Here is a 13767-nt window from a genome sequence, read left to right as displayed (position 1 = left end):
TGTAATGTTTACAGCAACATAAAGACTCTTAAGAGGTAGTGTTGGGAAAGCTGCATCATAATAATTATATAATATATGGATAATATTTAAGGAAAACCTTCCCCTTATTTGGCCTACTGCCATGTATGTGTATTCCATAGGCTGCAGTCTATGCCGTATTGAATGCAGAAAGCAAGACTAGCATGAGTACAGTACTTGTAGGCTGCTCTACTACACTTCCCAGAATCACCCAAGAAGCCCACGTACTCATATCCGCCTTTACGTGATGACGCAATTTTTGCCTCGTTGGAAGGTAGTTTCAGAGGAATCGCTGTATACTGTGGCAGTGAAGAAACGCTGAGTGTGAAACCAAAAGACTCCCGGACGCTATCACTCGAATGGTATTTGGTCTCCTGTCATTGAACGGTACGAACATTTATGTTTACATCAACTGTATTGAATGTTTTTCAGAGTGTTTAATGTCACGAAGGACCACGCCCTCTTTGTAAGATAATGACAGAATTATTGAGCTAACACTAGCTGGCTGGTGGATGTTGGCCTAAAGACATTTCCTCGTTTTCTGCATTTGGAGTAAATAATGCAGTCATTTTCTTTTTTAATGTTTATGAATTGTATTGTTCACTGTAACGTTAACCAGCTCATATCGTATATATTCAAATAGCTATGCTGCAGGACAATGCTCTTATTTTGCAATACAACAAAGACACCATGCATCCGGACTGCATTCCCCTTTCTTTCAAGATAACGTTAAATATCGGCAAGCACTGCATCATATACAATTATTTTCCTGGAATACACTTAATACCATTATATGTTTTTGTTTTGAAACTTGATATTATATTCTGAGATCTCGTGACAAAGGCATGTGTGGGCGGGGCTCAAAATATGATGAGATCATGATGGGAGCGTGGCAATGATGCAATATGAAATTGTTTACATGGCACTTTAGTATACGTGTTATTAACTCAGTGACGTGGACTCCTAATCTGTCACACCTTAGACACCACCTTAAAACCTGTCAAGGCTGCGGAGCTCCTTACAGTGGAAACAGGATCCACATGCAGATCAGCTGGGGGCAGACACTCAAAGTACAGTGGAAGCTTGGCGTACCATCACTCTACTTTTCTGTTGTCCTGTGAATTATCATTTTAATAATATCATACATTATAAAGCAGGGTAATTTTAATAAGAGGATATTCCACTATAAAAACATTTGATTTAACACTTTACATTACGCTCTGAATTGTTATGATTTTTCTGTATTAAATATTGGACTTCTATATGACATTCAGTCATATTTGAGTTATGTTATAGTAATACTCCTATGATAATTAAGAATTCAGTTTACGTTAATTTAACTCAGAAATAATCGTCAAATTAATAAATAAATAAACGAAAGATCTAAAACACAGAAAAGCATCAACAAGCAGTTATTTTTGCAACATAAGTCTCTTAAAGAAGATGTTTTGATAAATCGACATGGATCAATTTGCAAATATTTGTGTTCCATCACAGACAAGGTCCAGTCTGATAATGATGCTTTTTTATTTGTGTGTGTACCCTTTATAAGTTAACACAAAAGATGCCTTCACTGTTTTTGTCCAAGCAATTCTTTTTTCTCAGCATCTAGCATTTTTGTCGTGTTTACAGCAAAATACAGACTCTTATGGGATAGTGTTGGGAAAGCTCGTTTTTCTTGTACTTGTATTAAAATATTAATTGTATCTAAACATTGATGCCGTTTTTAATAAATATTACTATTTATTACTAATGCTGTGGTCCATATGCTGCTGTGTTGCTACAGATGTCATCGGTCACTGAGGAGCTTCCAGACATGGATGGAGCAGACCTGTTCGGGCTGCTGTTCCACAATGAAGGGAATGGATCTACTGAGCCCCTCTTTCCTGATGGGAATGAGATCATTGAATCCTGGCTGTCAGAGCAGAGTGTAAGACTTCATTCACATTAAACATATTATTGTTACAATTATTCCATGGTTAGATTGCCATCCAACACAATATTGAACCATATTGTTCCTCTTTGGATGACTACAAATCGTACTACTGTGTATTTTTAAACATGTGGTGTTAAAGCTAACTGTTTTCTTCCCCACAGATACTGACAGGAATGGACACTGAAGACTTTCTGTCCAGCTTGTTAGATGGAGAAGACAACATGGGTGCTATCGGTCCCTCTCACTCTCCCTTGGGCAGCGATAGCGGTATTTCCGATGACAGCAGCACTGTGGTTGGAAACAACAACCCTCTGGGATGCTCGAGTCCCCAGGGCAGCGACAGTGACGTGGTGCCCAGTCCCTGCTACTCCCAGGCTAGCCCCGAGCACTTTGACCCTGCCCTGGCCCCCGGAGAGCTGCAGGCAGAGAGCCCGGAGGTGCTGTCAGTCCAGGCCGATCACAGCTACTCTCTGCTGCAGAGCGATGGCAGGGACATGGACGCCCTGCAGAGTGTGAGGGCAGAGCAGCCTGATACAGATGTCTTCATTGATCTGGGTATGTTTAGATAGGATAAGATAAGAGGTACTTTATTGATCCAAAATTGGGAATTTCACGCAATTCTTTTGCGTTGCAGCAGCATAAAAAACACCAAAACAAGGCATTGCACATAAGTAGAAATTAAAGAGTAGAAATAAACAATACTAGAATTTAAACATCTCAAGATTCTATTAAAACAGCATTAAAAAGTTGAAAGATATAGAGTAGGCCGTGAAGATAAAAAAATCTACAAACGTTGACAATGAAACACTATATTTTAGACACAATATAAAGCAGGATATTATTTACATTAAAAGTGTAGGGAATGGAATATTAAATATAAATGTAAAATGTACAGTGTGTCCAAAGAGAAGTTATGGAGCAATGAGTTCTCTGCCAGCCAGAGGAGATTTGTTATACAGAGTTATTGCAATAGGCAGGAATGTTTTCCTGTTTAGCACAGAAACAGTCTGATTCTGGCTTTATCTATCATTTGTATAGGCTTAAGTATATTCCTATTTGTAACTTATACACCTAACCCGTTGATAAATCTCTACAAAACACATGTATTTAGTGCACAATGCACATTCAGTGTGAGGGAAGCTGCATACATAATAGACGCATGGCAGCACTTACTTGCAGAGCTGGTCAGCACGCCACATTATATTTATTTTGAATATATTTCTCTTGTGTCAGACGACTTGGTGAGTGAGGCAATGGAGGAAGACGACGAGGAGGAGGACATCACAGACGACCTGCCCTGCACTTTGTCCATAGAGGACTCCACTCAGGATTCCACTCAAGACAATGACATGGACCGGGTCAGTTTCCCCTACTTTTCCTTATTTTGAAGTTTGAAGTGATCTTTACAAAGAAGACAGACCGTTTCAGTTTGGCATACATGATTTATATCTTTGAAATGATTTGTGAGCTATTTTTGGCATATTGTTAGTCGCACCTGGCGCATCAGGTTGCAGAGTCACATGTGTCACCTGCAAGTGAAATATTCGTAACTCTTCAAGCTTCATTCAAGTCCTTACTGTGTTACTGTGATGAGAATTAGAACACAAGTCAAGTCAAATGACATTCTGATTACATTCTTTTTATCTAGTAGGTTGCCAGCTTTGCACACATTTTATCACCCAGTTGTGTTTCAAAAACCAAACTATTCTCAATATGTAGAAAAATCTATATTAATATATTGAATATTTACAAACAAAAGTTATGAATACCAATTCGAGCCATTTATCAATGTTAGTCAAGAAAGTATAAAGTCTTTACATTCGAAAATTGAGTCAAGTGTTGTGATTTGACTCCTCCACATCTATCATTTTATACAGGTCATTAAATGTTTCTATTTCCTCCCTTTAGTTCCAGTTTAAAGAGATTGTGCTTACTGAGGAAGAGAAGCGGCTTCTGGGAAAAGAGGGAGCAACTATTCCCTCGCACATGCCTCTCACAAAGGTAATTCACTCCTGTGAATGTTTTTCTACTTGAGCTAATTGGCAGCATTGCCCTAACATGTTGTAAATGTTTGTTTAATTAGGCACTTAATCAAAGAACAGACTGCTGATACATTTAATAGTGTTGTTAATCTGTTTGGCAATTATAGTACAATAAAACAGTTTTGATACTTTTATTGGACATGTAAATATTGGTCTTATATCTCCATGTAGTGGCTATTTAGTGTTTTTTTTCAGTTTGGTCCAGCTGCGACATAGCTGCTCAAGGCTGTTGAAATATATGTCGTAATCTGTCATGTCAGCATTGTGGTGAAAGCCTTCTTTGTGTGTAACAGGCAGAGGAGAGGACCTTGAAGAGGGTCAGGAGGAAGATCCGCAACAAGCAGTCTGCTCAGGAGAGCCGCAAGAAGAAGAAGGTGTATGTGGACGGACTGGAAAACAGGTGAGATGTTAGGCCTGAAGGGCTATCAATGGAAAGGAATGATACCTTTAATTGCTTCATCAGAAAAATACAGACATTTTGAAACCAGGTCATGTTCTGCACTTCTGCCTATAAAAATATAATTTTCATTCTAAATAGTTGCCTATTCATTTGATGTCAATCAACTAATTGATTAAACAACTCATTTTTGCATCCTGCAGTTAATAGACTTTGTTCTAATAACACAGGTAAACATAAATGGGGCATATAGGTGTAGACCTTACACTGCAGAATAACTGTTCCCTGTAAATAATAGTTGTGCTGGCAGGGATTTATTAAATGTCTTAAATTTTGGTTTGTCAAATACTCTGTGTGCTTGGATAAATATACTAACTACTGAATACATTTCTACTACAGGGTTGCCATGTGTACCGCACACAACTTGGAACTGCAGAAGAAAGTCCAAATGCTTCATAAACAGAACATGTAAGAAATCTGAAATATTGCTTCGGCATTTATATGCAATACCATGTGTCTATAAAGTTCTTTCAAATCTGCTGTTGGGTAAATGTGTCCTCTTTGTTCTTTCAGCTCCTTGATAGAGCAACTGAGGAAGCTGCAGTCGATGGTGAAGATGTCCACAATGAAAGCCAGCACAACCAGCACCTGTGTTATGGTAAATGCATTGATTACCTCCTTCTCTCCTGATTGCTTATCCTGTATAAAGTGTCAAGTTGTTTTACATGCTGCAGTTTTTACTTCTCTCACTCTCCTTGTGTTTGTCCTCCAGGTTTTCCTGCTTTCTTTCTGTCTCATCATCTTCCCGTCAGTCAATCCATTTGGAGGAAAATCAGAACAGAAGGAACTCTACACACCCTCCCTCAGTAAGTTACCTCAAAATAAAAGACAATGTCTTTAATCCTATTTCAACCTTTCCTTGTCATGTTTTTAGATACACTGAATGTGTTGGTTTATTCATTAAGATGTAATTCAGTGTGTGTCAGCAGACTGCAGAAGAATAGAATATTGATTTACATTGGAAATCAAGTGCATATCTGAGTCAGCATAGTTAAGAAAGGGTGAAAACAAGCAGTTTTGTGAACAATATGCAGAGTGTATTTGTTGAAACCACAGTCTGTAAGGTGTTTTTTTAATTATTTGTATTTTTTTTAATTATTTGTAAGTAAATGTCTTCCATGACCACTTGCCAGTATAGTGCTGTTTAATTTCTGTTTATCTATGGCGTGCCTGTGACTTCCTGAGTTTCTTTGTTGGCTCAGCTTTGCTAACCATTATTCCTTTGTTATTGCAGTCATGTCCCGGACCCTGCGCTCCCTGCCAGCAGAGAGCACAGACGCCATGTCCTTCCTCGAGCCTGAAGACGAGGAGCTCCTCTTAGTGCCCCAAGCAGAGGTGGACAACGTTAAAGCCATCTTTGCTGGAGGTCAAAAGAATCACACCCCCGACTACCAAAGGGTGGAGCAGCCTGACTCGGAAACAGGATTTAACAGCAACTCCTCGGCAGACTTCCCCGGCCCGGCTCAGGCTGCAGAGATGAAGCAGGGGCCCGCTGGAGGGGTGGGGGCCTTACAGGAAGGGTCTATCGATGCCAATGTTGCGTATGAAGTCACAGGTTCCAAGGATAACTGGATAGAGCGGAACCCCCCGTCTGTCATACTACAGCAGCACCGCTCAGATGAGATGTAGACACACAACCAGCAGAGGGAGCCATATTCCTAATGTACCAGAGGGAAGCTTACTAAATGAAAAAGGGAACAAACTAGTAATTATCAAGATAAAGGATCAGGTTGCCTGTCCCTACTTTTCCCCTCTAACAGCCTTCTCATGTACTACTGTACCTTTTAGCACTTTGTTGGGATTTTCTTGTTCTAGTGGGCAAAAAGAACTGGGGAGAGATCGCCATATTTCAGGAGTCTAAACTACCTAAAAAGTAGGACCTTGCAGCAGTAAACATGCTTACCTCGCTGGAGGCCACATGCAACTTTTAGAAGCACTGAGGGCTAAAAATGTGTTGGCACCTCCGTAGAAAACGTTATAAAGAACTTGCAGTATATTACTTCTAGAGAAGTATTACTTGAAGGCATTATTGTTTATCACCAACTCGAAGGGAGAGCTTGGTTTGACAACAGCAAATCTAAATATTGCTGCACATGAAGTACTCTCATAGTAAATTATTGTGAAAATAATTAGTGTTACAGTTTATACTGCAAACTGTCCAGAAACATCCATTGCCTATTAGAATTTAAGCTGCTTGATTCTCATAAAGCTTGATCAAAGTGGTTGATTGAACACCATCACGCTTAAGCCATTGCAGGACATTTGGCCATTTAATAGACTTGTAAAGTGTTTTTAGTATTTCCCTTGTAACAAGGGTATCCATGCTGATTTACATTTCGGAATGCTTAGTTTTATGTTGTACAGTTAAGAAAAAATGATGTTTGCAAAATATAAAACAAGACAATAAACCCCTAGACTTTGTCATTGTTAGCCAACCCCACTCTACCCCTTCAAACTTTTCTTGTTCAACTTGATGGGACAGTTCTTACCTTTCTAAACATGTCTGAATTACCTTAGCACTGTGTACACACAGTAGGGGGTTTGATATAGCTCGGTAAACCGTGTTGCAGTAAAATGTACTCAAAAATGTAATGACCTGTTTTGTCAGTGAGGCATTTTTGTCATTTCTTTGTGTAATTAAGTTTATGTGAGTAATACAGGAAATCTAAATGGTGTTGGAACTGCTTTTTGTTATAATCGACAGTCAATGAGATTTTAAATGTTGATCGTGATGAACAAATGCACTGACATTTGCCGTAGTCCAAGAATGAAATGTAAATATGCTTGAATAATTGTAGCTCTTCTGAACATTTGAACTCTTTATGTATAAGACATGTCTGGACATCTATAATATTAATAAACCTTTTATATATCAGAATTACACAGATTTTGTCTTCATAACTGTTATTGACCAACAAAAAGATGAATACCTGTCTACATTAATTGTTCAACTTCAGGAGATTATTGACCACACAATATCTACTTTGTAATTAAATGAGACATTATAAGACACATTTGGCTATACCGAGTAGATACACTTACTATTCCAGTATTTACCTGAGAGGCGTGTGAATGATGATCTGAGAACATGTTTAACATTATGGTCTCAGATCATCATGATCTCAGAAAGTCTTCTTCAATAGCCCTACAGTTTAATTTAAGCAAGCTTTTCCCAGACAAAGTAGTGCTCAGCTGTTTCTAATATACCCTGTTTTGGGGATTTTCACAGCCAGCCTGGGATCTCCCCCATCTTTTTGCTTTGAAAACACTTAAAGTCACAACATTCCAACTGGATTAATTTAATATGTTTTAATTAATACCATATAACTAAATGTACCTATATTAATAACAAAGGGATATTTTTTCTATGTGAGGCATGTTCAAGTCTTAGCCTATTCATTAAATTATATCACTGTCACTCAAACATTTGTATTTATTTTTTGTATTCCCCTTTTCACATGCACCATGTCTGGCAAACAGTTTTTGTCTGACTTTAGAAGCAACCTCAGCTGTCGGGGAATGACAACAAATAGGGGAATGGTTGGTGATGGTGACTCATAAGTGTGAGGTTGTAATTATGAGTCATGAGCTCATTGAACATGTTGAGACTAGTGGAGAAGTATTGAAATGTAAGGGAAAGGTCACTCTCTGAAAGCCCAGCAGGTGGCAATGTCAGTCCAGATGTGTGACACTGAGGCTCTGCTTCATGCAGGTCAGCAGCAACATAGATGGTGTTAGTGAGGTTAAAGGTCATCCTGTTATCATGTACCCTTCATTTGCATTCTTAGAAATGTCAGAGTGGTTAATAAGCTGACTCATTTACCAAGAAACGTGTAAAGTAAACAACTTCAACAGAGTAGAATATTCTGTAATAGGGGCTGACTGTCTAGTCCTGATACTGTGTGGTATTGATGTCTATTAACTAAATTGCTGAAGCCTACACTTAAATTAGGTTGACACTATAGGAGACGTAATTTTCACTTTAAGACAGCCACGCGGCGTGTCACCATGCATGGCATCTGTCTGAAAAGCGAGTGATGTTGAATGTAAACACAGTCTCTGATAAGATAAACTGGCCTGAAAACACTACTGGTTACGGCACGTGGCGCCGGGAGGGGCCCACGCGCATCTGTCGGGCATCTGCCGCAGGACACTGAAAGGAGTGGGGTAATAAAGAGTGTGGGGCACACGCAATACGCACGCACACAAACACATGACATCCCCCCCAGCCTCATAAAGGATCGGGGGCAGGTGGAGGACGTGATCATTGTTGTAACACAAAGTCTCCTTTTCTCTCCGTGGAGAAACGACACGCGTCGAGTCAGACTGGCAATTAAAGCTTCCTTTTCAAGGGGCGAACAAAGTGGCGTGTGCCGGCCACAAGCTGTTTGGTCACTCCTCCAAAAACACTCCATCGAGACATCTTGACCTATCTGGGTCAGGACAGTTCTGTAATTCCCGGGTTGATAAAGTGCACCACACAGTGCAGGTGCAGCAGCATCAACACGCGTTTATTAAGGGAAAGTCAAGACTTCAGGGAAAGTTTGGACGAGCTATTTATAACCCAGCAGTGATTCCTCGAGTTGGGAAAGTCCTTAAAAGATTATTCCAGTTTATCATGGGATGGATGCATTTCACATCCGATGCCCCTTTCACCTACTTTCGTTTCACTATTCAATTACACGGCCACCTGTATTCTGATATTGTTCTGCTTTGCCCACTGTTTTTATAACTGCAATTGGTAGCTACAACGTTTATATAACCCAAAAACACAAGGCAGCTTCCTGGTATTCAGTGATGAAGTGTTAAACAACATGTGGAATAAACTTATGAAACTATGACTTTCATAATCATAATAAAAAACAATCCCCTTATACAAATGAAAAATAATTAGATGCTAGGAGAAAACAGTTTATTCTTCAAATTAAATATGAATGCAGTATACATGTTGATCATAATCATGCCACAATACTTGAATAATGTGTTATGTGATTTGTTGACCAATTTAAGCCACAGGGAGTTCAAGCTTTATTGTGTCACTATCTGTCTCTTAAAGTCCATCGTAAACAGGACTTTAAGTTTTTGTTCACTGTGGTGATGTTGGATGTTGACAAGGCAAGCAGGAATCGGTGGTGGGTGGGGGGCATTTCTAGAAAGATTGTAATCTTGCCCCACGTGGGGTTATCAACAAGCTCGGTTTAACTACCCGGGGACTTTTGCTTTCCTACCCGGCTGCTCTGAGCCAATGGTAGGAGGCATGAGCGGAAGAGACCGCCCCTTGCCGAGAAACTACGTTGCTCTGCTATAAAGCTACCCACCGCCTGTGTCGAACTCAGAATAACACGAGACAACACAGAGAACTACACGAGCTATCTTTTCACTTACGCACTTGGATTATAACTATGACACTGGAAGAGATCCGCGGACAAGATAACACAATGGAAAGCGCAAATAGGTAAATATTTTACACATGGATACGACATTATTTCAGTTGCTGGGTTAGTGGTTTTAATTGCTGTTTTCTAAAATGTGACCGGTGTTCTGATGGTGTATGTTTTTCTTTGTCAAGGGTGCAAAGTGCAGGCGCATCATTGGAAGAGCTGCTGGTCGCTGCAAAGAAGCAGGACTACCTGACTGTTGGAGTTTACGAGTCTGCTAAAATCATGAATGTGTAAGTATTGCAATCCGTGAAATGTTTAACTGCGATTGTATTTTCTACATTTTTTTTTTTTTAAAGCTTATGCATGAAAGAATGTTTTCTAACCAGCTTCCTTGTCTTCTCCACAGTGACCCAGACTGCGTGGCATTCTGCGTCCTTGCCACCGATGAGGAGTACGAGTGTGACATTGCTCTGCAGATCCACTTCACCCTCATCCAGGCTTTCTGCTTTGACAACGACATCAACGTTGTACGCGTGAATGACATCGAGCGCCTGGCTGACCTCGTGAGCACAGATGAAACCGGCGAGCCCAAGGACGCGCACTGCATTCTTGTCACGGTACGTTCCCGGGTGCACCCACTCAGCCTGCAGACAGTGAATCATGCATGCTTCACTCCTCTGTCTGGAGATTCTTTACACGCTGCCAAGTCACTGCACGCATGCTTATGTCTGTCTCATGTCTGACTCTAAATATCTATTGTTTTATATTTCAGAGCCCCAGTGCAAACCCATGGAAGGACCCTGCTCTGGACAAGCTGGGTCTGTTCTGTGAGGAAAGTCGCAGTGTCTACGACTGGGTGCCCACCATCACTCTCCCAGAGCGCTGAAGTGACTTTCCACTAACAATGCTTCACATGATGATGAAGATTATGAAAAGAAAGTCAAGGAGGTGAGCCTCAGTTGGGGGTGTCAAGCCTTTCTGCCTCACATGTCTGGATTAAGAGGCTGTGGCTGTAACCTCTCTGCAAGAGCACAACCTTCCAGTGCATCCTGGGTTGGCATGTTGGCTCTGGATGACCCTGAGGAAGGGCTCAAGTTCAGGGGTCAAGTGTGGACTGGCTAAGGTGAATGTGGAGTGGACAGAAAGTTTGATGGACACTGAGGAGGATATGGAATGTACCTCGTGCATGACTATATGACCCAGTTGCTGCCCTAGATAAAAGGGAGTGGGGAACTGAGCGGTGGAGGTCACAAAGACTTTGCAAGAAGTGGACTTGTGAAATTGCAGATGCTGGACTGAAACTGGACTGAAGGGGAACAGGAAAGATTCTGGTTCTGGTTCTGAAGAAGGCGTCTGAAAATGTTTAAGTGGACTATACTTTTCTTTTTCCAGCACAGCTATAAGGAAGTTCTTGGAATAAGCAGACTTGCCTGCAAATCCTGATTTAAGCTGTGTCTGAACCTGTGACACATTTTCATGGACTATTATTCTTACTTAAAGATATGCAGACAAATATGCAATATTGTTCAAATTGTACTCTCTTTTTCATGTTTTGTGAATAAACATTTGTAATGAAACTCTCTTGTCAGAAAAGTTTTTTCTCATTTGCATTAGGTTTTTGGCACGTGCCAAACCTTTGGTTAGCTAAGATGCAGCAGAGTGTAAGAAGTTACGAAAGACTGCACATTTATAGAAGAATCAGGAAGTGTTGCATGACATCAGTAACCTAGTAAAAGAGAAGAAGGAAATAGTGAAAATGTGGTTGGCTGACGGTAACTCAGAGAGATTAAATGGAGAGATACAGGTGAATAGATACATTACAACATAATGATGCTTGTGACATGCGCCCTTTCCTGGCAGTGACCTTAATACAACAGCTTGCACAATCGCTGCAGCCAGAGTGTAACAGAGGCTGGGGGGCCTTCAGGAGAAAGCTTTCTTTTGCTTTCTGTGCAACTGAGGTTAGAGAGGTTTGTGTGTCAGTTTAGTTATGGTTTTGTGCATCCAAGTGGAAATGTGGGACTATATGATGAAAACAATCTCATTGTTTAGTGTTGCTAAAAATTTAAATATCAGAGATTCACAGTAAAAAATCTACAATATTGCACACACTGGGATTTCATGACATTCAGGTGGAAAAATCCCTGCTATAAAATTCATTCAAACCATTGGGCAACATGCATAGGGAAAGTTGTGCTTTCTGTTTTCCTATTGACACTTGCACACTTCGCCATGTGCAATCGCAGATTAGAAAATGGACTGAAATTGAAACTGTAGCAGAATGAGGGTCAGCGAGATCATCAGTGGCAGGTAAGGGGAAGTGTGTGAGCGCTGCGGTCGCCTCTGAGCTCAGGCTGACGGTAAAAGGCGGCCCACATCAAAGAGATAGACTTCTGAGGAACTCAACTCACTTTTTCTTGGTAGCCCCTCGGCCTGCAGCCAATTGCTGGTCATACTTTGCGTGTGTGCACGTATGAACACACAGGTACACTCATGCTCACAAACATACACACACAAGCAAAGGAGGCAGTATTTCCCTGCTTAGCCTGTTTACAGATAATTGCTCATTGTTCTAAGAACAGAGGAAGCTTTACTCAGACACAACTACAAAAAAAACTATTGAAAGGAAGCAATAAAGGGACTTTCCTTGTGCGCTAATATGGGCAATGGTAGGCAAATGGGAGACCTAGGTAAATTACTATAAATCAAAACTGGTCATTTTCCTACATGCACAGTCAAAACTGTAACTAGAATGGGAATAACCTTATGAGTACTAAAGACCAATGTGTCTTGTGATGACTGAAACAACAATGGAATTAAAATACAACTTTTTTATTTATCTAGCATGTTTCCAAAAGCACCTAAGATATTCCTGGATTTCTGTCTATACAAGTCAGTGTTCTTCAGGCAGCCTTTCTTTGTTTTCTGCCATGACAAAAAGCATACAAATAACAAAAGCAGTGGCAATCTTGACCTGTTTTCCCTGAAAAAAAGCAATATGTAATGCCCTATAAGACACATTTTCTAAAGAATATAAATGTTGACTATTTTAATATATGCACCAAGTAAAAATAAATGTTGCTGGCTATATGGTAGTTACAATTAACGACAATTTTAATTGTTGACTAAATCCTTGACCTACTTTGGATAAAACATTGATAGTCTTTGCGATGGATCAGATTCTTCTTTGTGCTCTCTAAAACCTTGTTTGTCCATGTCTGCATCACTCAGACCGCTCATCTGATATTTAAAACCTCAGTTTTGTCACAGACACCAACTCAAGCAAGCCATATGCAAGCCATAAAAACAACAACATGCCTGTTTTTTTATGCAATGTTCCGTTTGGTGACAGGTGTATGTGGGTCAGTAGAGAACAACAACAAAGAATTCAGCCGACTGTAAAAGTGTTCCCTGCTGCTGCTGCTGCTGCTGCTATTTATATGGAGTTAACAAACATCTTTTCCCCGTGTTGGCTCTGGTGCCAAAGCCTGGAGCAACAGTCCACTCCAGACTGTCGAGGCAGCCGCCTGTCTGCGAGGTCTGAGCCAGGAGAGATTCAGAGCTATGGTAGACTGAAAGGAAGGGAGCAGACAGATGTGTGAGAATCATTAGTACTTTCAACTGTGGATCAAAAAAATGGTAAACATAAATCAGCAGTTAACTACTGAATTCTTTTCAGACTGTTCTGTTTTATTTTTTCTCATTGGAAGTGGTGATATCCACTTTCCACAATGATACAATTTACTTCCATTAACTAAAAAACACTTTAAAAATTGGGTAATAGTTCTGAGACGAAAACATGGATTGCAACCAAACCAACCAACATGTGTTTCGAACCATCAATCTCAATAGCCATGCCTTTAGCATTCTCTGCTTTACAATCTATTTTTTTCTAAAAATAAACATGTACAAAATAAACATTATGCAGAATCG

At 40.2% G+C, this 13767-nt stretch overlaps 2 protein-coding genes across 2 annotated transcripts; both read left to right on the top strand.

Moving 5' to 3' along the window:
• Positions 1–298: 298 nt before the first annotated feature.
• Positions 299–7336, top strand: creb3l3l (cAMP responsive element binding protein 3-like 3 like). Its single transcript, XM_010786565.1, has 10 exons — positions 299–405; positions 1805–1948; positions 2116–2509; positions 3188–3312; positions 3863–3955; positions 4290–4396; positions 4793–4861; positions 4967–5051; positions 5166–5259; positions 5688–7336. Exons 2-10 carry the CDS (start codon positions 1805–1807, stop codon positions 6080–6082), a joined length of 1506 nt encoding a protein of 501 aa, XP_010784867.1. The 5' UTR covers positions 299–405; the 3' UTR covers positions 6083–7336.
• A 2441-nt stretch (positions 7337–9777) lies between these two features.
• Positions 9778–11411, top strand: gadd45ga (growth arrest and DNA-damage-inducible, gamma a). The gene is made up of 4 exons (XM_010786564.1): positions 9778–9908; positions 10023–10124; positions 10241–10451; positions 10607–11411. The coding sequence occupies exons 1-4, from the start codon at positions 9856–9858 to the stop codon at positions 10718–10720; spliced, it is 480 nt and encodes a 159-aa protein (XP_010784866.1). The 5' UTR covers positions 9778–9855; the 3' UTR covers positions 10721–11411.
• The last annotated feature ends 2356 nt before the right edge of the window (positions 11412–13767 follow it).

This window comes from Notothenia coriiceps, unplaced genomic scaffold (assembly GCF_000735185.1).
Source record: "Notothenia coriiceps isolate Sejong01 unplaced genomic scaffold, NC01 NC01_scaffold00029291, whole genome shotgun sequence".
NCBI lineage: Eukaryota > Metazoa > Chordata > Actinopteri > Perciformes > Nototheniidae > Notothenia > Notothenia coriiceps.
Note: the sequence above shows the minus strand (reverse complement) of the source record. Positions and strands in the feature narration are given on the sequence as shown.